We start from the raw sequence: 26343 nt of genomic DNA, 5'->3' as shown, positions 1-26343 counted from the left end.
CAGTGTAGATTATTGGTTATGCTGCAAGGCAAGACGTTCAGCCCCACGTGCTGGTGTCCTCATATAAACAAAGCTGTGCTCTTGGTTATATTACTTTCCCTATTTTGGTCCTAATATATTATGCTAGCAAAAGTAACTTCTAGCATGTCTTTTTGTCTGCATTTGAGATTTTACCAGTGCAAATATATTTATCACAGTGCCTCGTTTTATTTCTTACCAGTATAATTATGTCAGCAGAAGGGTCTACAGATGCTTAAGCATTTAGAGCAAACTTACTGCACTTATTTGGAGAATGAATGTCAAAATGTGATCATCAGGAATAATATTATATACTGATAAATATTCGTGTCAAACACCATCATTTTCTTACCTGAGATTCATAAGGTGTGACTAAATACAAAAGCAGGTTGAGAAGGCATCTGATCCCATCTGATATGTAATTTCTGGAAGTCTGTTGATTTGACTAATTTTTTTTTTTCATTTGTTTTATTCTGAAAAGCTTTTTTGTTAAGCTCTGCTGATGGCAGTAATGGAACTGTTAACTGGAAGACTAAGCAAGCCAACAGTTATATTATCAGCAGAATAAAGGCTGTTGAGAAGAATGGTGAGTTTAGGTCATAAATTTAAGCCCCATGTTGGTTCAGTCAAATATGCTTTTAATATTACTCTTGCTTTTTCAGTCATGTCCTTGTTTTAGGAATAAGGTGCTATTTCAAGGTAAGTAATTTGGAAGATTTTGCATTTCTTCAGTCTTTTAAGCATTTGCAGACCTGTGGGTGTATGTGAGTTCTCCCCAACTTTTCCTGATGCAGCTATAGCTATGCTTGAAATAATGGCTGTGTGTACACCTAATATTGCATATTTTCTTACTGCTGCTGTTTGCTTGGAAATATCTCTGCAGCTTGCTTAATACAGTAACTTTTCTGAAACGATTAAAAAGAATCCCTGTGTATGCATACCTAAAAAGACTATTTTATTGTCTTTTATGATATGCATAGAATGATTGTAGCCATGGTACACTATCGAGAAAGTTGTCATTGCATTAACTTCCCATCCAGGTAGACAGTCTGAATTGCCCCTAAATCGAGGAATTTATAGGATTTCTGCTAAAAGGCAATGGGGGAAAGAGCTCAATGAAATTTACAGAGAAAGTCTGTGGGGTTTGTTTTTTTTTTTTTCCTGAAAATTGTCAATATACAGACTCTAACAAACATGGTGAATCTTCCGAAATTTCTGTGGGCTAGAGGCATTTGTATCTGATGTACAAGCTCTGCTGTGTGGCTGTTAACAGCTTCTGGACTGATACAGTCCTGGCTGAATTCCTGGCTGTGCCCGTGCTCAGCATCTCTACAAGAAGGACAGCTGGGACAGTTTCTCTACATGGTTCACAGAAAATGGTGTATGTTTTGTTGTGATCCCATGTAGTGAAAAATTTAGATTTCTCCTCTGTAGTTTTATTGAAATCTTTCAGAATCCCCAGAATTTGCCCAGCCAACACGTGCTTGGCAGTTGCTGTATGAGATAAGCATCTAGAGATTGCTTTGTGTGTTCAGCTTCATCCGTGGATCGTTTAGGACGATTACACATTCCTCTTTAGTCTGAGGCAATCTTATGAAATTAATTGTGGGTTCTAAAAGCCTCTGGAGAAAACAGCATTCCACGTGTTCCATTATTGGAAAGCTGTGATTACTGTTGTAAGCTGAAGGCACATCAGGTCCCTTCTGATTCTGAAGGAAGTTTGCTGGGGAAAAAAAGGTGAGCTTTTCTGACAGACAAGGAGGAGGGCAAGAAGTTTGTTCGTAACCTCCAGAGTTGTGTCATTACACTGTATCTGTCATTGTAAGATGTGTTTTTTTTCCTTTGAAGAAGCATTATTTTCATGCCTATATTAGTGGTGTTAGTGAAAATCCACTAAGGATTTTAGTATACTTAGTATGCTTACCTTAGCAGGAGAGAGTGACTCATTGCTAGGGATATGTGAGTGGTTAGTGGTGGCAATAGATTTCTTATCAGATATAAGAAATACATTGTTGAAATTGACAACTTCTGTCACTTCTGGTACTATTAACTTCATTCCTTTCTAAAACTATGATTTATGGAGAAGATCTACATTGTTTTTTCTCTGGTCTTTCTGTTTGGAACTGATCTTCACTGTAGAGTCCAAGAACCATTACTGGAAAAAAAAAATTATATATATATATATATATATATATATACATTTGAGATTTATCACATTTTCAACCAGCCACTGTATTTTTCTCAGCTTTTCTGCTCTGTGAAGAATCTCATTAATGTCATAGGCACCCTTCCAGCTTTTCTTGAAGGTATTCTGAAAGCATCTGAAGTTTGCTTGTTCTATTTATGGCTTATTCACAGAAGCAAATGCAGAAGTGTTTGGGATCATTAACTTTAATTTTGCACATCAAAACTTTGTACTTAAGTCTACATAACTAAAATTATGATAACTGGTTTATTAACCAAAAAATTGTTCTGAACTAAATTTAAATTCCAAGGTCAAATTTAATTATTTTCTTTAAGATAAAATCTTGCTGCCAATTCTATTCAGTACTGTCAAAAGGAACTTCTTAAACTGTGAAAGAACAACTCCAATAAGCAGATCATTACACAGATAAACAAAGGAGCATGAGTACGGCTGATAATTTTCCAACCAGTTTTGTATAAATTAGTAGGAAAATAGCTGGTTCTTACTTCAAGCCAGGCATCTAACACTTCCTAACAGTAAAAAGATCCTGTCATCAATCCTTAGAAGAGAATTCATTATTTATGGTGTCTTACTGAGGCAGTGATGTTCAATGGAAATTGTCTAGCTGTGGAATTTGATCGATGGTGTATCGAGAGGTTGAGACCATTTAATTCTGAATATCAGCCTGAGAAGATTGGGATGTATACAACTAAACATAGAGCTCTGCAGTACAGATGTTTGCTCTCTTGGCTGCACTGAGTGGAGATCTAGAGAGAGCAGTGAGGAATCTAGGACATGATTCATCTCATTCTACAGGAGAAATCACATTAATCAACCCCTAGAAGTGTCTGTTTCTCTTTGCTGACTATAAAAGGAGCGGGCTGACTCAGTGGTGGATGTTGTTTCTGTAGGCATCTAAAATTAGGTGAGATAGATTCCACAAGGAGTACGTGGTACGAGGGGTGGAATATCTGTGATTAATTCCTAATTAGTAGTGTTTCTTTTAAGTGGATCTGAAACGAGAAGATTGGTATAATGATGAGTCTGAGGAAATTTTAGCAGGTTTAGAAAACTGAGCTTGATACAAACCTCTGGTATTTCTTGCTCATTAATCCGAGCATTGAAATTATCTCTTTCATCTACTAGGAGCTATGAGATTGTTCCTACAAGTTTTTTCGACAACTCCAAAATCTCTTTGAGGATCACTCTTACAGTATTGCCATGCAGTATGGCCTCCAGATGTAACCTCTCCTAAAGTTTCTTTCAACTAGCAAGCAAGGCAGGCACTGCGTATCTCTGTGTCTGTGGCTTATCTTTATTTACCACTTATGTAATCCTCATTTAATGTACAAAGTTTATCACAGTGATTGATTCTTGCAGGTCAGTGACCTTGAATAATAATATGGAATAGTAAGATGACCAAGAGTCAGTCCTGTTAAGATCCTGTGAGACATCTGTTAGAGCTATATTCTCCACCTATCCTTGAAATTGAAACTTGCCAATCAAGTGCATTTTATACATTTAATGTGTCATTTCCAGTTCTCTAAAATATACCTAAGAAGACATACTTTCATCATACAAGTTTGTAATTGCGCAAAAATGGCATATTGTTCTAAAATGAGATTCCTTCAGTTTTTTAGCTTTGAATCCTGTAAGTTGTGGCTTTGGTGGTTTTTTTTTTGTTTATTTGCAGTCGGTGTCACCTGACTGACCCATAATTACCAATGCCATTTTCAATACAAGCAGAACATCTTTGGGTATGAGCTCTCCAAGCAAATGTTTATGTGTAGGATATTTGACCCTACTGGTGCAAGAAAATCTAGCTGTAAGGACTTGTATAAATCCTTACCTGAAGTGAATTGCTTTGCTTTTTTCTGCCCTAGAACTGAAAAATCTGCTTTTTGTTTAGTGAGGAATCTGGGCCATTTATTGCTAAGATTCTTCTGAATTCCTCATATTCCTTACTTGTATTGTAAAACATTAAGGAAATGTGATTGTATCACTTGTTTAATATGCTTTTATTTGTGTAATATTGCAAATAAACCAAGTATAAAAATTACAGTGGGCTCCCTCTGTTTTTTTTCCTTGTAATAAAAATAAATAAGTTGTGCTACTTACAAAATCCTAATGCAGCCAGTTTTGCTTATTGCAACTTTGGAAGGGATCTTGTGAGGGAAAGAGAGTTTGCTCTGCATTCTGTTCTTAAATCCATGCAGCCTTTTAAAAAACTTATTAACAGGTATCTAATATGTGTTGCTTTCCTTTTCCCAGATGCCCGCGTTGCTATTGAAATGCATGCAGTATGATCTAGAGCATGTCTCATTTTTGCTTTGTTCTGTCTCTTCTCTTTCCTTCTGCTTTTCAGTGTACACGATTCTGTCTAAGGTGCACTCTGATCGGAATGTATACCCTTCTGCTGGAGTTCTTTTTGTTCATGTTTTGGAGAGAGAGTACTTTAAGGGGGAATTTCCTCCTTACCCAAAGCCTGGTATGGGATGCTAAGATCTTGCATATTACGTGAAAATGTTGAGAAAAATGTTTTAAAGATTTAAACATATTTAAAATGTGTTGCAGTGAAATGTGTAATGTGCAAAGGATAGTTTTTGTTTCTACTGAGATATCTTCAAATGTTTTCTGTTTTGTTATCAATTGTGAAATGATGCATATACCCATGTTCTGAGAAATGTACTTAATTTGAAAAGGCATAACAACTGTGTATCAGAGCTTAAGGAGGATACGTTTTCTTTGCTTTCCATGCAGTATGAATTGGTGGAAGGGTAATAATCATTTGATGGACATGCCTTCTATTTGATCAGTCTTCCAGAAGTAATATGAAGGAGCTTGATGAAGGGGGCATTTTCAAGTATACAGTGATCTTGAGACAGAAGATGAAAATAAATATAAGGCTATGCAATGATTTTTTTTTTTTTTTTCATTGAAAACAAAACCTTTTTTTGGATTCAAACTGAGTTCTATATTTAGGCAGAGTTTAATGTTATTAGGCAGTTAGCTTGTAGAGAGAGAGTGCTATTTCTTGTATATGTTGTTTTGACACTCATCTAAGTTAAAGCCAAAGGATTGATCAATGGCAGGGCAGAATATGAATAAACAAGCTTAGGAGGGGAAAAGAGAAAGAGAGAACATCTTGTCCTACATTAATGAAAGGGAATGAATATATGCATAGGTTTTAAAATTATTATTATTTTTTTTAATGTAGTACGAACACATGCTCTACTCCTATATTAAAAAAAAAAAGGAGAAAAAGATTGAGCATTTACTGGTTATGGATTGATGGGTTGTCCTTCAAATCCCCACAGCCTCAATCTGCACCATTCGCCTGCAGCATTAGCTTGAGTTCACATGGTTTGAATTTTCTGACCAGCAGACAGACTGTGATCATATCAGAAACTGGCTGTAAGACCAAAGCCTACTGTGCTTGCACAGTCCCTGTATTTATATCTGCCACTTGCAAGGGTGTGCTGTGCCACTGATATGACAATGGCAAACCTGAATGTATCACCAATGCTTTTGAGATTTTATTCCCCAAATCATTTGTGGTGCTGAACTTCAATTACTATGCCAGAAGATCACTGTGACAACCCAAGGGAGTTGAGAGGAAGGTCACATTGCACCTTGGTGGTGGGTTAGTGTGGCTTTCCTACTGTTCTGGTCCTCTTACCCACAGCCAGATGTGGAAAAGCTGGCCTGAAAGCTAGTCACTGTTTGGCAGCTCTTTGTATGTGTCCCTCGGATGGAGATGATAGTCCTCCTTCCTTCCTTGGGCTACTTTTCTTCCCTCAATGGCAGCCTGCTGTCAGCTTCAGATGTCACCATCTGACAATCACTGCAGGTGCCACTTCTTGGCTGAGCTTGAGGGCTTCAGTGCACATGTGTGTGAATAGGTGCAGAATGGCTCTGCTTGGCTCTGTGCCACTGAGGATCTGCAGGTCCTCAGCCATGGCTGATTTCATCTGCAAAAGCTAAAATAAGCAGTTGAAACCAGCCATTGGGAAGAGTACCAGTAGGAAACACAAGAATTGCTCTTGCAGTTTGGTTTCAGGGGGTCTCAGAGACTGCATCTGAACTATGGGCAAGTGTGGCCAACTGTGGATGCATTTTGCAAGCACGTCTCTTCCTCTTTTTGAATTAATTTATTATCTTAAAAAAAGTCATCTGTCAGGCTGTTTGTGCTGAAGGTTTTTATGTCTAGATAACAGAAGCTTTCAAGCATCAATGGTTACATGGCTGCACTTTGTGCTAAGCCCTTCCAGGCACATTGTTAAAGTGAAATAAATAAGCAAAAGTAACTAAGAAACTTTTTTCATATAATCACCAAGATTGGAAAAGATCTCTAAGATCATCCAGTGCCACCGTCCACCTATAACCAATATTTCCCATCCAACCATGTCCCTCTGTACAACATCTAAGCTTTTCTTGAACACTCCAGGGATGGTGACTCTGTCTTCCATCCATACCTCCCTGGGCAGCTCATTGCAATGCCTGACCACTCTTGGAGTTGTTTTTCCTTATGTCTTGTCTGAATCTCCCCTGAGATGACCAGAAGCCATTCCCTCTAGTCTTACTTCTAGTTTCATGGGAGAAGAGACTGACTCCCACCCCATCACAACCTCCTTTCAGGCAGTTGTAGAGAGTGATAAGGTCACTCCCGAGCCTCCTCTCCTGACTGAACAATCCCAGCTCCCTCAGCCACTCCACATCACACTTGTGTTCCACACCTCTCACAGCTCTGTTGCCCTTCTCTGCACACACTCCAGGACCTCAATGTCTTTCCTGCAGTGAGGGGCCCAAATCTGAACACAGTACTCAGGGTGTGGCCTCACCAGTGCTCAGTAGAGAGGAAAACGTTTGGGAATTAAAGGACTGAGACCTTTGTGCTTTTGTCAGTAGGGAGGTTAGATGGTTTGATCCTAGGTAGAGCTGAAAAATCAGACCCAGTAGGTCTGAGCTAGCTGAAAGTCTAGGAAGTACAAGAACGTTCATCTTTGTAGCTGGTTATATTTTTTAAATATGAATTCTTGGTTCTTACAAATGTTGAACAAGAAACCAAATAATTCTGATGTATTAAAGATTGGCAATTTTTTTTTTCTCTTTGAATGTGTTTGGAAGACATAGCTGGAAGTCAGAATAAGATTTTTCCTAATTGAAATATCAAAATTAATGCATGTAACTTTTTGTTATAAATATTCTAATATTGCTTTTCCTATCTAGGTGAAATAAGCAATGATCCTATAACATTTAATACCAATTTAATGGGTTACCCTGACCGACCTGGATGGCTCCGCTATATACAAAGGACACCGTACAGCGATGGAGTGCTGTATGGTTCACCAACTGTAGAAAATGTGGGCAAGCCAACCATCATTGAGGTATTTTCTTGTTTGTCAACAGGTATTGCCTCTTGGTTTGTGAAAACAAAACAAAAACAGCTTATAAATAACTGTACTTATTCAGATATTTGAGTTCTGAACTTTGTAGCGTTCTACCCTAAATATGGGCCAGACTGGGAAATATTGTATTCAATCAATAAACAGGTTTTAATTATTTTAAAATTAGATTGTTTTTCATCAAATATTCTCTGGCTCATTATTTGTATTTACTGACAGCTTTTATTTTAATTGGCAGTTTCATGTATCTAATTCAGTTGTTGAAGTTGTGGCAATGACAGTCCCCTACTTTATTTTTGACAGTCAACTATCCAAATGTTTAAAAGCATTGATTATTCACTGAGCAGCAACTGAAAGGGAAAAAAATATATATATTTGCTATACTTTGTCATGTATATCATAGCAGAATGAGTGAGACACCAATGCAGTTCATAGTGTCAAGGCAAATCTACTAATTAAACTTGCTTCAGCCATTTTGCTTCTTCAACTGTACTTTTGTCTTAAGCCTTTGATGAGATTTTTTTCTCTAAATTGTGTTTGATATAGTTGTCATCCTCAGGAATGACAACTCTAAAAGTTAAGTTATATGGCAGATAATTTTACTCACACTAATTCACTTTTGATTTCAGCATGACTAATCACATCTGCAAAATTAATCGTGTGCGAAAGTACTTGCAGACTTCAGTTAGCTTTCTGTAGAGGAAACCATTATTTTAAATTGTCCGTTTTAAAATGGCTTGTGCTTTTACATTCGAGGGTCTAAATCAAGATCTACACTGCACAAATGAGCACAAGCCTATATTTGAACTCAGTCTTGTCTAGCATACAGATTACTTCATTGTGGACCTATGTTTATATGTGGCTTTTGAATTAATTCCATACAATGAGATGAGAGCAGGTTGCATTTTTTTCTGCTTCTAGTAGAAAAGCTTCCTACTACCATCTGAGAATCTGAGAAAGGCAGTTGAATATTCTTGGCCTGAATCTTAATTTCATCATACCGTAATGCCTGAGGTGATGTCGTGGGTAGGTAAATCAGTTGGACGAGACCTTGTAATTAGGAGGGCCTGATATCATGCTTAGAATGGATAACAAAGGAGATTAGCTCCTTTGAAAGCTGTGTAATGACAGTTTTATTTGAATGGATACTGAGCACATGGGCAGTTTCCACCATTGCTGCTTTACTAGCCAGAGCTATACAGATGTCCAGACTAGCAACCGTCATTGCTGAAGTGCAGACTGAAAATGGCTGTATTCCTTTTGATATGTGGATTTTGTACAACCAGAGATTTGCTCTACCTCTCCTCTTTTAGTAAAACAAACTGAACTGTGAATCTAAAGAGAAAGGTGGGTTTTATTTATTTTGTGAAAGATTTATTACCTTTCAAGAAATAAAAAAGTAGAGAAAATAGTAGTAGTGGTATCCAAGCTCATTCTGTATTTGTTATGAATGAGTGCATGATTGTAGTTCAGTTTCTGAGTACTCATGCAGTAACCACAGAGAACTCTGTTTGACATTTGTGACATTTCAGGCACCTCATATATTTAAAATACAAGATTGGTGTCCTTGTGTAATTAGATAATGGGTACCTAAGTTTCTAAAAAAAAAAAAGCATGAGAGTTGCATCTATCTACTAGTTTTCAGTTTGTCTACAGTAACAAATTTCAGTATTTGTTCAAAACTACTTGTGTTAGAATGCTTATGAATCCATTCATGGAATAAAAACTCACTGGGACTAGAACTAAAACTAAATCCCGTTCCCAAAGACTGCAATTGCTTGGCTCCCAATAATCTTTTATTCATGTATCTAGTTAGTTTAGATCCCTAAGGGCTATCAATGAATGTAGATTTCAGTACTGGGGGTGTGGGTTGGAATGGAAAATGAAGAAACCCATCTTTGCTTGTGGTTCTTTTTACATCAAAAGTAACAGGAAAGAACATACGTGTATGGCAGAAAACTTTTATCTGGACCAAAATATATTACTTATGGATATATCCCATAGATTACTGTATTTGTCTATAGACTGATAGAGAGAATTTTGGTGTCCTGACTTAAACTGTATCAAACAGGAAAAAAAGCATTTAGAAGATGATAAGTCTTTGTAAGTTGCTCATTTTCAGTATTTCCTTTACCTAATCTTGGTATTTCCATCATCATTTTGTAATAATTTCTTTTTTATTCTAGATCACTGCATATAACAGGCGTACTTTTGAGACAGCAAGACATAATTTGATCATTAATATAATGTCAGCAGAAGGTATGTACAGAAAGTAGCTTGTTGAGGTTTGAACTGAATAATCAAAAAACTTTTGGACCCCGGTTCTTTTAAGATAAAGAACAACATATAGTTGTGTGGGCTTCAAACCAAATGTAGGGGCACAAAGGGGATGTAAGACAGGTTTTCCTCTTTTGATTCATTTTTTTATTTTTACCTAAATTATTTCTGTCAGGTAAAACCATGTCATGGTGCTTTAAAGTACTTCATGTTTTTTGAAAGAACAAATTTCATAATATAAAATATTTCTGCACAGCAGAACTTCCTGCAGCAATCTGCAGTTGAAACTGTGCATTCAGATTTTCTGGTAGCAAGGTAACAGTTTTGATCCCACTGTTAGCACGAATGTAACTTCATTTAATGAAGTTTCAGGAGCTGAGAATCTGTCCCTCCAGTTCCGTCTTCCCTCTCAGGGTAACTCCATAAATGACTCGTGATTTTAGCTTCAGTAATAACTAATTTAATCAAATGTAACCATTTTAGGCTCAAAGCGGGGTGCTTTAAATACAAGATTTTTGGAAAGGCTTATCCATCTTAAAGGGGTATTGCACTAACTGTTGCTTTAAGTGATTTGTTATGAAGTCACTGTTTTAAGGCCAAACTCTTTCTTCTTCATTGCAACTAGATTTTCCGTTACCATATCAAGCGGAATTCTTCATAAGGAATATGAATGTAGAAGAGATGTTAGCAAGTGAAGTTCTTGGAGACTTTCTTGGAGCAGTGAAAAATGTATGGCAGCCAGAACGTTTGAATGCTATAAACATTACTTCAGCACTAGACAGGGGAGGGAGAGTTCCACTTCCTATTAATGACATGAAGGAGGGGTAAGCACACGTATCAGTCTGCTAGATTTGCTTTACTCTTCTTTTCTTACTGAAAGGCTTAGTATTTTATTCAGGTTCTCTAGAAACTTTGAAATGGCTGTTTTATATTTTGGAAATCCAGGTTGGTGTGAGATATGAAAAGTTTACTAATGTTCCAAGCCCCCATTATACCATGGATTTATTGTGCTACTTACAATAACAGTTCCTATCCATCGATTTTTACAGTCCAACAAATACCTGTCCAACAACAAATTCTGTTAGTTACAAAATAGTAGTAAATGATTTTGAAAGTATAATATTAATACTGAGAAATTGTGTAGTATGGTTTTTGAGTATTCAATAGTTTCCAGTTTACAAAATTAAAATTTTTGAAACAGAATGGTATGGAGCGTAGGATACAAAGTCACTTCTATTTCTGATAGAGAAGTGGCTTTAAACTGAAAGAGGGTGGATTTAGGATAGATGTTAGGAAGAAATGTTTTACTTACAGCTGGCGAGGCACATTCCTGCACTTTACAGTCAAGTATCTAAACTCCTCAGATACCTCAAGTTTATACCTTTCATCTGTCCAATGTTCCCGAAGCACATAATTAGGGATCATGGATTTCAGCAAGAAAGACTGTAGCTACACGTGACACTGTTAAACACTAAATGCTCATGGAATGGCTTAGGTTGGAGGGGACCTTAAGGACCATCTAGTTCCAACCCCCTGCCATGGGCAGGGTTGCCAGCCACTAGATCGGTCTGCCCAGGGTCCCATATCCAACCTGACCTTGATTGTCTCCAAAGGTGAGGCATCCAAATCCTCTCTGGCAAACCGTCCCAGTATTTCCAGACGTGATTCATAACCATACATTCTGTTCTGAAATATGATATTGCATTTATAAAATAATCCAGTCTTTCCAAAGTACTGGTTGTGGCAGTGCTTTTCTCTGGCAAAATCAAAGGTTTCTTTTGGTATATATTGTTATTTATTGAAAGATATTTTTGGTGAAGTAATGTATAAGAAAGGCTGGTACATCTAAATCCAGGCTATGTGCAGACAAGATTCTGGATTCAGAGTCCTTGTTTTGCATTGTTTGGTGAGTCTGTCACTCATCTCCTTCTGCAGTGTGTATGTTATGGTTGGTGCAGATGTTCCATTCTCATCATGCTTACGGGAAGTGGAAAACCCACAGAATCAACTGAGATGCAGTCAAGAAATGGAGCCTTCAATAACGTGCGACAAAAAGTTTCGTACTCAATTCCATATTGATTGGTGTAAAATCTCTCTGGTGAGTTGTTTTATTATTGCATAAAAATGATATTTGTTGAAGTACAGTATTTCATTCTAGACATCATCTAGGTAAGAATTTTGCCAGCTTGGCCAGACCACCATTCTAAATTCCACTTAATTGTGACTGATTCATGTTGTTTCCCATTTAGCAGCCACTCTTGTGGCACCCTTGTTGTGAAAAGATTTTACTCTGTGGGCAGAATTCTGTTAGAATACAGTGATAGTGAAACAGCCATCTTTGTTTTTGCTAATACTGATTTATATAGATGATCAAAGAACTATATAGACTTACAGAGCTAAAAGTAATGAGAACTATTTAGACAGCTCATTAATTCAGTGTGCTAATACTGCTAGTTACACTTGCTTTCCTACAAAGTATATAATGATGTATTGCTACCTTTTTTTTTTCCCCCCAAATATTGAGTCTACAGCACCAAGTAGTTATAGTATTTCTGTGATGTCAAAATACCTTTCCAAATTGTTTAAACTTATTTCATGTTAAAAAGATTTGAAATAGAGAATAGTCTTGACTAATGAAATCAAAACAACATGAACTCTCTTCTTATGGGCAGATGAATATAAGAACGGTGACTGAAAACAGGTTTATTTTCCATTCAAGGATTATAATCCACAAAAAGGTTTTTATTGTTATTTTTACTTAATTTTGGTAAGGAAGATCAAGAAGTGATCCAGTATTCGAAGGTGACTTTGCAATAAGTTTGAACAAAGATGGTGTAGGTACATAAAATAAAAATGGATAATTGGTGAGCAACATTCAGATATTACTCAAGAGGAAAATGAAAAGGAGATGTGGGAGGATTTTGTACAATATAAACAAAAACTGTTGAGGATGAGAAATTTATTCACTCTCAAAGTCCATTAGATACCCTCCAATGCTTTCCTTCTATATACTGTGAATTAGGAAAGCTGATTGAAAGCTGGAAAATGATATTTGTTTTCAAAAGAATATCCAGATTACTTACTGCTTATTGGCTTTCTGTTGAGAAATTGCAAAGGTATGTGTACACAGGAATACTTTGGCAACACCTGAAAAACAGAAGGCAATCAGCCTTTAACAGGAGCAAACTGTGTCAAGTTTTTTATTTCCTTTTACAAGGCAGAAATAGAACACAGGTGCAGCAGCAGACATCATTTCTTTTTGATAATGTTTTTTGATACCATCCTATAAGTGAGCTGAGGAAACATGACCTAAATGAAACTGTTATGGTCTTAGTGGAGAACTGGTTGGATAGCCTGAATAATTGCAGCAGAATTACTAATAATTCCCTGCCATTCTCCATTAATATGATGGATGATGGAATGTGCTTATTAAATTAGGCTGGCAAGCCCCATGAAATTGAAAAGAACTGCATGGGCATGGAAGGACCAGGAAGAATTCAGGAAGACCATGAGGCAGTGGAGAAATAGCCTTGGAAACAATAGCGAATTTCTTTTCAAAAGGAGAAGCAGAGGAATTTGTACAGTAATGCACAAATAATCAGTTCTGCAAGTGCAGAATGAAGAGCAAGTGTTTAGGACTACTTCTCCATGAAAAAGGTGGGACAGGAGCGATGGCTCATAAACTAATCATGAAACAACGTTGTCCTGCTGTCTTGAGAAAGGCAGAGGTCACCTTGGATGTGTAAAATGAATGGACTCCCTATGAGAAGCATAATTTTCTACAGCAGTTAATTACACGACCTTCTTAAATTTGGCACTTGGCGCTTGCTCTGGCAGCGTACCCTTGTGACTGAATTTAGACAGTCTTAGGGGTGTTTGCTGTTGCCAATAGCATTGTTTCTGCAGTCTATAACATCGTGCCTCAAAGAGAAAATAGAGCCAAGCCTTTCTCTGATCATAGTCCGCTTTTCCTGAGGCAAGACAAGGGGCAGAAAGTCCTCCAAGATCTGTGGACTAGAAAAGTTGAGCTCTATCTCCTGTAACCATAACACTGACCAGTGAGTGAACATAGAACCACTGCATCCTCTTCCTCCCACTGTATGAGCTGACTTGGGCAATTATCACCTACATCAAAGAGTTAGTGGGACCCAAATTCTGAAAAGATGGACAACAATAGTTTCTTCCTCTGCTGCTTTCTTCCACTGCTGTCTGGTAGTTTGTTCTCATTCCCTGCACGGATGTCTGCCTCTCACATCAGTAAGTGCATAAACTGCAGCTGTCTAGGTCTGGAGGTTCTACTAAGCAGCCAGGTGGAACTGATGTACTGAGTGTAAAATATTCTGCAGAACATCAATGAGTCTTGCACTTTAAAAATACTTTCCTTCTGGTGTTACCCAGAAACCTTTTCATCCTCCACACAAGTTTTAATGTGCCCTCTTGTGAATTAAATTACAAATGATAAAGGCATGCCCATCAACTGCGAGATTTCTCACAAACAGGCAGAAGGATAAGCGGGTAGGCAAATACAGTTTTTTTTCAATTAGGTAGATGAAGGTAGATTATGGGAAGGGCCATCAGTTAAATGCAATATGAAATTTGGCAACCAAAAAGCTTGTATTTTCAGGAAGTTTAGATACAGATGTTAAAAGAAAAAAGCACGTGGCAAGGAATGCACCCTTCTGGAAGTTAGTTGAATGAGGAGGTGGGAAAACCTGGGAAGTCTGGGTTTGTTAAGCAAAATGCTCATCTCAGGAGCACCCCACGCTTCCTGCGGCAGGTGGGAGGGGTGGCATAGAGCTGCTCAGCCCTCAGCTGCTGCTTCTTGCACTTCTGGGTGCTACATGTCCAGAAACAGCTGGAGCGGGCTGCCCAGCGAGGTGGTGGTCACGGACCTTGGAGGTGTTCAATAAATGTTTAGATGTTGCACTGAGGAGCGCGGTTTGGTGAGAGCTATTAGTGATAGGTGGACACTTGGCCTGGATGATCCCAAAGATCTTTTCCAACCTTGGTGATTCTATATGAAGCTCAGTAGGACATCAAGAGGAGAGGTACTCTTCATCTCTACCACCTTCGTACAACAGAGGGCAGTATTGTTATTTAGGAAGATGAGTAAGAAATTAATGTATTCATCACACAGAAGTCAGTACAGTAATACTATAATAAAATAATATTTTGAAATCACCTCTATCAAGAACTTTTGACAAAATGAAAGGATTTATTGTTTAAAAAATGGACAGAATGTTATCAAATTTGATAAACATTGTGCAACATAGGCTCTATTCTGTGTGCCTGTCGATTAAGTACTGCTTGGTTTTACATTCTTTTCCTTTGTGATATAATTGTCTTTTTCTTTTTTTCTTTCCTTTCCCTGGCTGTCAGGTTGACAATACAAAGCAAGTTTCCACCTTTCAGGAAGTGATTCGTGGAGAGGGGATTCTGCCTGATGGCGGGGAGTACAAGCCGCCTTCTGACACACTGAAAAGCAGAGACTATTACTCGGATTTCCTAATTACACTGGCGGTGCCCTCGGCAGTAGCACTGGTGCTTTTTCTGATTCTTGCCTACATCATGTGCTGCCGACGGGAAGGAGTGTGAGTACTTTAATGCACTAGTAAGAAGTTTCAGGTTTTTCTAAGGTTAAAATGCATAGGAGACTATTTATTAGAAGGATTCCACTCAGTTCATTAAAAATAAAAAAAAAACAGAACAGGCCCAAGGACATCTGTTCTGAAATACCGAGCTGGCTAAACACATACAGTGATGCATATAGGGACTCTAAAGGTTCGAGTTGAAAGGGTTAAAAATCCCCACATAAACGTGAAATTTATCTCCCCCAAGCAAATAAAATACTAATAAAGGATCACTGGTTCAGGAAAATATTAAATAATTTCTAAATGCTAATTTTTTATAAACGGGCAGAGGATGTGCACTGAATTTAGATGTCTAAGAGCAAAACCTAAACGGAAAGCAGCAAGTAGCGAAACTCCTGCCATTCTTACTCAAACTACAGTTTCATTTTGTCACAGAATTTATTTTAGCCAGAAGCTTGTTCCTTAACTTGCATTTCCATTTCTCCGTGTGTGTGTCTGTATGTGTCTGTCATCAGAGCATCCCCACACGTGCGTTCACCGAGGCCACATCATAAACCCAGCTGCAAATGCTGCCAAGTTGCGTTGAGCAGAAACGTTGTCAGCATTTCTGTACCACGTACTGTTTCCATCATCAGATAGACTTAATGTTCCAACTATCAATGCTATTATTTAATTCATAAATTTTGTTTTGTTTTTAGGGAAAAGAGAAACATGCAAACACCAGAGTAAGTGTCTTCTTTCCTGTTATTTTTCTTTTGTCATTTAATTTTCATTCTCAGTAGCTTGTCACGCTTCATACATGTGTATCATAATCTTCTGTCATTCTCTCTAACCCACGGTTTAATTCATAAATGTGAAAGCTGCTTTTAAATCAGAGCCTTGGTGAGGATAGAAGAATCAGAATAAAAAGGGTTTGAAATTAATAACTATGAATTCAAAATAAATTAGTTCTCTTAAAATAAATATCTTAAAATATAATTTATTCATAGAGTCATAGAATGGCTTAGGTTGGAGGGGACCTTAAAGATATTCTGATGATCAGACCTCCCAGTCTGTATCTTTAAAGCGGGGGGCAGGAGGAGTATCCCAGAAGGTTTCCAATTGCTACAGCATAGAATGTTTGAGAATTAATTCTCTATGAGTTTTTATGTACCTACCGTGAGAATCAGGAGTTACCTAAACTTATTTTAAATGCAGCAAATAAATGGAATACTAGAGGTAAATTGCACAATTGTGGATCCTACGTAAAATACTCATCCAGACAGCAAAATCTAGTGGTGTAATTACTGCCTGCAAGGTTAAATATATTCAATGTTCATTCAATTACCTGTGTAGAGGTTTCTTGTAATCGGTGCACTATTGAGTCTGTAGCACGCATCAGTCCTCAAATTTTTTTAAAAGAAATAGCTGTAAAAATCGATGCATTTAGACAGAGCACTTAAAACCTGCATTCACTGTTATATCTCCTTTTGATGTAGCATCCAGTTGGTCCACCATAGTGCTATACAGAAATCAACCAAAGAGCTCCGTGACATGTCTAAAAACAGAGAGATAGCATGGCCTCTCTCAACGCTGCCAGTGTTCCACCCAGGGACTGGTGAGATCGTGCCACCCCTTCACCCAGACAGCTACGACAATACTAGCATGCCACTGATGCAAACACAACAGTAAGTGTTTCCATTAAAAAACAAACTTATTCTGTTACATAAATTGTTACAGTGCTCATCATTTGAAAGGTGTTTATTATGGGGGTGCATGGCTCGGTAGTTTGAGATTGCTCTGATGTTTGCCATTCAAGCAGAAATGAAGGCCTGTGATAAAATGAGATGAATGGATTTTCAGGCTGCAAACATGGCAAGAGGCTTCATGGGGAACAGTCACATTCCTTCATATTTTGGAGAAACTTACTTTTGACAGAGGAAGCAATTAAGGCCGTTCCATTTTAGAAACCCTGCCTCTTAGGAGTTCTGGTATAAAAAATAACAGCAGCCCCGTAAAATCCAGTCTTTGTAAGTATTTAGTCATGTACCTGTCACTCATGCTTTGTGTTTGAAGTGTTAAGATGGAACAGAGGAGAGTTTTCCTTTACAGAGATAATGTATAGAGACTTAACAATGAAAATGTTCAGAATGCTCAGCCATTTTCATTGTTGCCAAGATACAAACCTGAAAGATATTCAATTCCATTCCTCAATTTATCAAAACTTAAACTATTGAGACAGAGTCATCTACTGCTCTGCACATTCACCAGTTGCCAAGTAGGTAGTGCAGGAAAAAGACATTTGCTGGAAGGGTTCAACTGAGATGTGTGGAGCTGAGACAATGGCCTTGGATACAACTGGCATTATTACTCAATGCCTGGGAAGACAGAAAGTCAGGTTGGAAGCTGCTCATCTCATGGGTGCATGTGAATGGGAACTGCATGACCTTCACGATACCAGTCCAGTGGTCTGGTCCAGGGCCTGACCAACTTGGCCCTAATACATGCTTGGTTGCCACGTGTTCCCTTTATAATGTAGATATGCACTGAGTATTTTCTTCTCCTTCTTCCTAAACTAAATTCTACTCCCAAAAAATCTCCAGAAAGCATAGCCGTATAACTTATCCCTTGTACTGTGAAGTGTTCTATTCTGTTGCTGCACAATAGCAGAAGGTAAAAGAAACAAGTCTAACAAGATGTAGATGCAGACAAGTTTAAGAAATCACACAGAGCCAAAATTATATTTCCAGATGGTTTTTCCCTTCTGTACTTGATGCATGTCAGACGATGGCATGGTAAAACTTTGTGTATATTTGCCTATACTCAATTGATTAATTCCAAAGAAAGTCAACCCTATGGATAAGTATGGATAACCCTATAAGTAGAGTCCTGGAGCCAAAGGCTTTCTGCAGTTGCACATACTGTTCCTGTCCACTTCTGCTTTTCAGCCCCTCATGCCTTTCTGCAAAAGCAACCTTAATATCTGGTCCCAGACACTTAAGCAGGGCACAGAATCTGACTTTGCCTCAATAAGTGAACTTGTCTGCTGTGCAGTGAATGTTTGTTCAATCTGCAGTCAATAATTGGCAAAGACTGTCACCTCTTCCATATTCGTCACTTCTGGAAACTGAACTTTGCATCACATCGGAAACCTCTTGCTACATTTGGCCTTTCACCAAATTTGAGCCAATGAGCCCAGAAGCTATGTAAAATTATAGGAACTACCCCTTAAAACTCACTCACTCTTCCTTCCGTTGACATGGGTGACCTCTTCACAGCTGTATTTGTGAAGCAAAAAATCAATTACTGCTTCGTAAGCAAAACCCCACGACTTTTAAATTGACCTACTGAGGTTTTATGCATAACACACTTCAGCCTTGGTGCGGAAGCATTAAAGATATTCAATTGTGTTTTGTAGGAACCTGCCACATCAGACTCAGATTCCACAGCAGCAGAGTGCAGGTCAGTACTAAAGAAAAGCACTGTGACTATGAAATGATCAGTGGGCAATCGAAACACCTACAGTCAGTGGAAAACATTTTTTAATATAATTATTACAGCATTGTAATTCCAGACATTTTTGGATCCCTCAGTGAAAATGTTGAGATGGCACTGGTTGAACAAGTAGACTCAATTTTAAATACTGGAATTAGGTACTGCTATGACAGAAACCTCCTTACATAAATTATTTTCTATTACAACAGCAAACTCTGGCCAGATTCCCAAATATTTTTCAGATTCCCTAAAACTCTACAAAATCAAAATTTCTCATTGCTACTAATACTAGTTAAGCACTGAAGAAGGAGCTTTTTATTGCTGTTAACAGGCATGAACAGTTGATAGTGAATCTGCTGAGAGATGCTGGTCTCCAGTGTCTTAGTCTTCACTCTTACACCTTTTAGTCAACTCACAGTGTGTATTGACTGAGGCTGTGACTAAGGCTGACTGCTCACTTTAGCTACTGTGTCAGTGCTGAGAAGGATCACAGAATCACAGAATGGCCTGGGTTGAAAAGGACCTCAAAGATCACCCAGTTTCAACCCCCTGCTATGTGCAGGGTCACCAGCCACCAGACCAGGCTGCCCAGAGCCACATCCAGCCTGGCCTTGAATGCCTCCAGGGATGGGGCATCCACAACCTCCTTGGGCAACCTGTTCCAGTGTGTCACCTCTCTCTGTGTGAAAAACTTCCTCCTAATACCTAACCTAAACCTCCCCATCTCAGTTTAAAACCATTCTCCCTTGTCCTATCACTATCCACCCACATAAACAGTCTTTCCCCCTCTTGGTACTGGAAGGATGCAGTCTTCCACATGGGAAAGGCCATAAGGATGATATAAGGAAAATGTAGAGCCCAGAGTAGAGTTTTTCAATATTCAAAGAGGTATTTAGGCAAAATTGTAAATATGTATATACAGAATATAATGTGTGAACTACAGCTCTGAGAGGAAGGTTTGTGTTAAGTTAGGGGCTATGTAAGCTACTCTTTGTTTTCATTCAAATCCTTCTTCTTCATTACTGCTTTCGGGGATTGAAGGAGAATTTCGTATGACAACATTTCAAAGATTTGAGGCAAGTATATGGAAGATGCTTCTGCACTTTGTTGTTGTTGTTTGTTTTTTTTTAAATCAAAAACAAACAAAGAAAACACAAACCAAACAAACCCAACCATAATGCTGTGCTATTGGCTTTGCCATTTATGTGCTTCATTAGATGTATACTGGAAATGGTGGATGACCCTGGAAGTATCCACCTGTATCCTCCAGCACTGGTTTGAGCTGAAAGTTAGCATAGTTCTGAATGCTCACTACTGCAGGAACTTAGAGGGCAGAAAAAAACCATTACAAATATCAGCTGCTCCATCATGACAGTTTTCCTATAAGAACAGTCTTGCAGTGAAAAGAGGCAAAATCTCATGGTAGCACACTGTGTGTTGATAGCAGAGAGAAATTTTATAAAAGATCTGAACTGTTAAGTTAACGTGGGTTAACTCACAAACTGCATTGAAGAAGTGCCATAAAAAAGCCCTCCTGTGTCTGTATTTTCTGAAGCACTTAATTTTGGTTGCAGTGTTTGCTCTTCCTGAACAGAAGAGTCCCAGGAAGACTTTCAGGTGGTCAAAATGTCAGGCTGAATGGAAAACTCAGGCTCTCCTAAAATTCTGAGTAGCACTGGTACAAAGATAGCAGTCCATTTTGTTGGTCTGCTCAACTAAGAAATGTAGAGACCTACAGTGCTTAAGGCCAAAGAAACCAAAGAATCCCAAGGCCAGGTGAACAAAGGTGTAAGATATTTCTATAATACAAAAGATTGAATAGTGCACGTGTTGCCTACTCAGTGTTTTCCATGTGGAGTTTTGCAGTCTCCCAGTGCAGTGTGAGGTCTGAAGTAGAAAGATGTATTCCCAGTTAAACCATCTGTTCCCAGGATGAATCAGCAGTACCTCCATGCTGTGCAGCTGATTGATTGTTGTTAAGGCATCGTCTGCCAGTGATGGATTCTAAGAATTCTTGTCTATTTACAGGTAAATGGTATTCCTGAGGAACGGAAACTAACAGAAGCAATGAATTTGTGATCAGAGAAAGCAGTAGATGTCCTGTTTCCTTATTTGTTCTGATTGATGCATGAGTTTTCCTGGTGTCTATTGTGCATGCCCACAGTATTAAGCCGATTCCAGTGCCAGAGAGTACAATCACTTCCACGTAATAATGTACTGTATCTTTTTGTACTTTGGACATTTTTGACAATTTGTAAACACTGATAACTTTTTATATTTGTTACATTAAGAAAACAATATTTCAAATATATGTATTAATAAATATCCAAGTTTTTTCTGTCTCATGATCTCTCCTGAAAGTTTTAACAGGGAAATCAGAACCAGAAAACAAGCACAAGGTTCAGAGGATTTTAGACTCTGTGCTATGGGATGGTACCTTTGCCTTACGTCTGCACACCAAAAGGCTGTGTAAGCATGGAAACTGGTGCAATACGAGGCTCGGAAATAGCATCCAGATTTATTAGCTGTTCATTTCGTAGAGATGGTTGGAATGTAGGAAGTTATTTTTGAGGGGAAATCAAACAACAAAATGACCCCCAATCTTAACTACTCGTGCTGAAAATTGGATTTGTTACTTTACAGACTTTAACTTGTGATGACTTCTAAGCAATAAAATTTAAAATCTGTCCATTCATTCACCAGATTATTTTAGAGGAAACTCTCACAAAGCACTGCAGGCAAAAATTAGTGTCTCCAAATAAAGGAGGGTACATTTTACTTAGCATGTGTGTGCTTACCTTTAAGCCTTTAAAAACATTCTTTAAAAGCTTTTGGTGGCGTTCCCAATGTGATCCATCTTTTACGTCCTCGTTGTCTGGAGCAAAAAGAAAAGTGAGAGAATTGGCCATCCCATCCCATACACTGGGAATTGTACTGTAGCTGTTTTATAAGGAGCAGACTGTGTACAGCATGTCCTGGGAGGTCGGTACTTTTGAGATGCATTTGTCTATGCAACAGGATGCTTAACAGTAGGAACTTGGTAACGGTAGGGATCTGAATGGAAGTTTCCCTATTTTTTGAATGATGGTGGTCGTTGATCTCAAGTGGCATTTTTGGCACTTTTTACTGCTGCTTCTCTAAAGCATCAGAGTGGAACACAGGATGGAAGGGTCTCCATCCAGCTGTGCGTGGTTGCCTCTCAAAGCGTCACTGTTTGAAGCTGACACTTTGCTTTGGTTGTGTCCTATTTTCTGTAGTATTCCTCTTTCAGAGGCTTTATGCTCGTGGGAACATGGCATTTTAAGCAAAAAGCAGAATCTGCTTTAAAATTGCTGTATTTTGACTATATTTCTGTAGCTGAGGTTTTCCAGGTCTCTCCCAAGGGAAACTGTGACCACTTTAAGGACTCGAGACCGAGCCTAAGAAGACATTTTAAAATCATTACTCTGATTGCAGAAACACTGAAGTCTCTGGCTTTTCCCCTTTCTCGTGACACTGTTCCTTGAAAACAGTAACATGTTTGAGAAAGGCCGCTCCGTTTTAAGGCGCGGGCTTCAGTGCAACGCCTTGGCAAATAATTAATTAAAGGAAAGAAGTCCTGAGATACCTTCTAGACACATTTTGTGCAACAAGTAACGGCTGCAGCTGTATCTATAAGTGGTGCTCAGGACAGGATGGGTGAGCACTGCAAACAGGACCAAACCAACGTGCTGTCTGTACCTGTGTTGTCCAGCCTTAATGCCCATAGTTTGCAGAGCTGCCCCTAAATGCCAGGACCACTTTACTAGCAAGCTCACTTAGCCACAGGATTACTGGCAGTGGTTAACATACTACAAAAGATGGCTCAAGCTATCGTCTAAGCTGAAAAACCAAGTCAATTTGTGCAACAGGGGGAATAAAGAGCCATTCCTACTTGCTTTCCAAGAGGCGTGCCTCATTCTGACATCATTCAAAATGTCCTACAGGAGATTTCATCACTCACTCTCCTATGAGAACACTGCTTTCCCAGCAGCACGGATGGCTATCAGGGAAAAGTGAATTAAAGACCAGATAATGAACACTGAGATGTATGCTAAATTAAAAATGTACCTTTTTTTTTTTTTTTCGTCACACTGCAAAAAAGTTGAATAAAATCAGCCTTTGGGTTTCTGCTGCTAATTTCAAATGTATGAGCTGTCAGTGCTCTGAAACAGAAATGAATGGAACAGATTTTAAATAATGACTTGTTATTCACCTAAAGACATTTTGTAAATAGTATTGAACTCAGATCGCAATCATTTCTGATAACCTTAGGACGACGTGACAATCACTGAAATACCAATTGAGCTGCTCCCATTTTATTTACATTAAAACACAGGAGGGCCAATTTATTTAAGGAACTCTCTTACTCTGTTACATATATGCACAAAGAATCAGGTGGTAGCAGCAGGTGCTGCACGTCCTCTGAACAAAACTGATGATGCAGCTGATGGGTGTTAAGCACTCCTGAACTGTTTTATGATTGAAATCTTCAGGCAGCGGAGGTAAGTTTAATAAGAAATGATTTATTTTTTACTTATTAAAATAATTACCACAGAAGCACAGATGTATAAAGCTGACTGAAGACACTTGATGGTTAAAGAATTAATAATAGTTAAAACCGGTGATAAATGGAATGGCAAAGTTACAGCCTCTTTTAGCAATGTGCAATGACAGTACAACTGATATTGTAACCAGATTGTCTACAATCAAGTAAAAAGCACTACAGGTGTCTCTGTAAATATATGAAGTGTAAAATCTAATAAATAAGACCACTATTAAGTAGCAATGTCGTTGCTTGTTTATTACATAATGATGCCTGAACAATTTTTTTTACAGTTAGGGTCAGTCAGATGGCAGTGCTTCAGAATTAAAGAAAGAAATGATGCCCACTGCACAGGGTTTCTGTTTAACACGAGGATGGGAGAGGATCTGCACCACTGCATTCAGGTGCCCATGTGAGAGAGAACAGCCCCACACCTCCCTGCGCACCCGGGGAGAGGAATGCATGCTCTGAATGCCTTATTTGAGCAGCCCCTCTTATGTTAACTACTTTGTATGGGACCTGAGCAGCTACATTAAGCTAAATTCCTTAAACCAAACAAACTAAGGATGGTTTCCTGATCTTACTGATGATCAGGAATTACATGCAGAAATATCTGCCACAGCTTCTGGTTTATAGCCCAAAGGGGTTATAAACATTCTCTCTCTCCCCAGCAATGGTACCTTGGAGCATCACCCACACACTGCAGCGATTCTGGCTGCTGGAGCTGTACCTCCAGCTGTGTGCTCTGCAAGGACCACCGGGCAGGGCTTCTTTAGCCCCGGCGTTACACTCAGGGTCAAGCAGACATGCAGCTATGCAAGTGAACATCTCCCCTTAATGTGCAGCAACAGTGTCCAGAATATCACTTCAGAGAAATGCTGCAATACTAATCATCAATTTACAACAGGTGTGGTAGTGAGCTGCAGCCCAGCTGGAGTCAAGCAATAAAAAAAACTTCTACTTCATCGCTGCTGTTCCCATTAGAAAAATAAGCATCCAGAGCACATTTATTTAATGTTTAAATTACTTCATATTACGTAACATGAAAAGAAAATATATTTATCCCACGTACAGTAATAGTAAACAAGTGCATTATTTCAAACATTAAAAATAAATCTTTTAACCAAATCTGTACAACAGATAAATAAAATTATATCTACAACACTCAGCTTGTGAAGAACGAAACAAACATCATCCCCTCAAGTTCAAAGTTCTCCATGACTGCTAATACTGGCACAGATGGCAATCAATGCATCCTGTCCACCAGTGTTGACCTTTACCACATCTTTCAGTGATTCACGTTCTCATTAAGGAGGGTAACTTTCCAAACATTGGAAATAATGCACACAATGAAGAAACAGCTCAGTATCTTTCCAACAGCTTCAACATGGGGACTGAACAGAAAGAACTGCATGTAGTTACATGAATTAGTGGAAAACTTGCAACAAGGCAAACAGCTTTAGGGGAGAAAAAACCAATTCTATATATTTAACAAGATTTCACCTCATAATTCACCAGACTTCTTGGAAATGTCTTAAAAACACACAAAATGTTTTGTAAACTTGCATATCATCTTAAGTCACTGAAGTGGTGCTTTTTATTTCTGTGTATAAAGGGTTTCACATGACAGATACTATTTTCACCTGAACAACAAATTACCACTTGGTTTAGAAAAATGCCCTGATTTACCAGAGAAATAACTTCATGTTTCACATCAGCTAAAGGTGACCATTAACACAGGAGGGCAAATCTGCTCTCCTCTCATTCCTTGATAAGAATGACTACAGCGTGCGTTACTCTGCGCGCTGTGCAGTAGCATCCACCCTCCATCTGGAGGACCCAAGGAACAGACCATTCCATGATTCGCACATGACGCTGCCATTCCATTTCACTTCACTTTGTTTTGCCACGTTTATACAGATATGTAAACAGAAACATATATCCAGTAGAAAAAGACCTGTTTTCACATGCAATTCTGTACAGTGCATTCTTGTTTCTCACTTTCTTGGAGAAGGTTATTTTCACATGAAATATGTACATTTCCACTATATACATCTTCCACTCACCTCATGTAAATGTCTGCTTGTACCTCCAGTTGAGAATTTTTATTCAGGCAGACACAAAGCAAACCTGAAGAAAGTTTCCAAGAACTCTTTCAAATTAATGCCTTGACTGCTCTTGCATTGCTGAGAAGAAGAGAAGTCCAGAAAAAAACCCAGCTATGCACAGTAACCTTTTCAGCAGAGTTGAGTTATCTTTAGGAACCACAATCTGTGCTAGATCGTTAGTGATCTGAGAAATCTCATGTGCCACACACACAAAGATAAAAGTGCTGACGATAACGTTAAACATCGGGTAGCCAGGAATGAGCACCAAGATCCCCTTTGTGTCTGCTGCCAGCCAGATGTGGTATTGGCAAATGAAAAGCTAGAAGAAAAGAATGTTTAAATATTTCTGTGTACATAAAAATCACATTACTACTATTGCATCAAGCAAAGCAACGTTCAAATAAGACACCTAGGATTGAATAATATTCTTTGAGAAGGTGTATTCCACACATCTTTGCTATAAGCTCCCTTAGATAAGGCCCAGTATCTGACCTTGAAGACTATTTTTAACTGAGAGAGCACACAGCAAATTAACTTTGCTTAGACTTTACCCAACAAAGCATATAGAAGCATCCTTTCATGGGTGTCCAACCTTTTGGCTTGCCTGGGACACACTGAATGAAGAGGAATTGTCTTGGGCTGCATATAGTTAACTGGGATACAGTTACAGCTAAAGCATGTAAGTAACAAAAGTCTTATCTTTTAAATACTTCGTTTTAAA

The 26343-nt window shown here is 38.4% G+C and overlaps 2 protein-coding genes across 10 annotated transcripts in view; one reads left to right on the top strand and one right to left on the bottom strand.

Moving 5' to 3' along the window:
- SGCE (sarcoglycan epsilon) overlaps positions 1-23054 on the top strand; it is a 29362-nt gene extending 6308 nt beyond the window's left edge. Inside the window, exons 2-13 of one of the 6 annotated variants that reach the window (XM_048950350.1) lie at positions 500-604; positions 4569-4691; positions 7433-7590; positions 9795-9867; positions 10511-10709; positions 11821-11983; positions 15265-15476; positions 16175-16201; positions 16955-17143; positions 18874-18917; positions 19992-20026; positions 20979-23054. In XM_048950350.1, the coding sequence (XP_048806307.1) occupies positions 500-604; positions 4569-4691; positions 7433-7590; positions 9795-9867; positions 10511-10709; positions 11821-11983; positions 15265-15476; positions 16175-16201; positions 16955-17143; positions 18874-18917; positions 19992-20026; positions 20979-21029 (1379 nt within the window). In that variant the 3' untranslated portion in view covers positions 21030-23054. The remainder of the gene's footprint in view (positions 1-499; positions 605-4568; positions 4692-7432; positions 7591-9794; positions 9868-10510; positions 10710-11820; positions 11984-15264; positions 15477-16174; positions 16202-16954; positions 17144-18873; positions 18918-19991; positions 20027-20978) is intronic. The other 5 variants (XM_048950353.1, XM_048950354.1, XM_048950351.1 and 2 more) reach the window with 5 other exon arrangements.
- Positions 23055-24509: 1455 nt separating this feature from the next.
- Positions 24510-26343, bottom strand: part of CASD1 (CAS1 domain containing 1) — a 28502-nt gene continuing 26668 nt past the window's right edge. For all 4 annotated transcript variants that reach the window (XM_048950345.1, XM_048950346.1, XM_048950347.1 and 1 more), the window contains one exon: positions 24510-25941. In XM_048950345.1, coding sequence (XP_048806302.1) covers positions 25675-25941 — 267 coding nt within the window. In that variant the 3' untranslated portion in view covers positions 24510-25674. The remainder of the gene's footprint in view (positions 25942-26343) is intronic.

Source organism: Lagopus muta, chromosome 7 (assembly GCF_023343835.1).
Source record: "Lagopus muta isolate bLagMut1 chromosome 7, bLagMut1 primary, whole genome shotgun sequence".
Classification (NCBI taxonomy): Eukaryota; Metazoa; Chordata; class Aves; order Galliformes; family Phasianidae; genus Lagopus; species Lagopus muta.
This window is presented reverse-complemented; position numbering and strand designations above follow the sequence as displayed.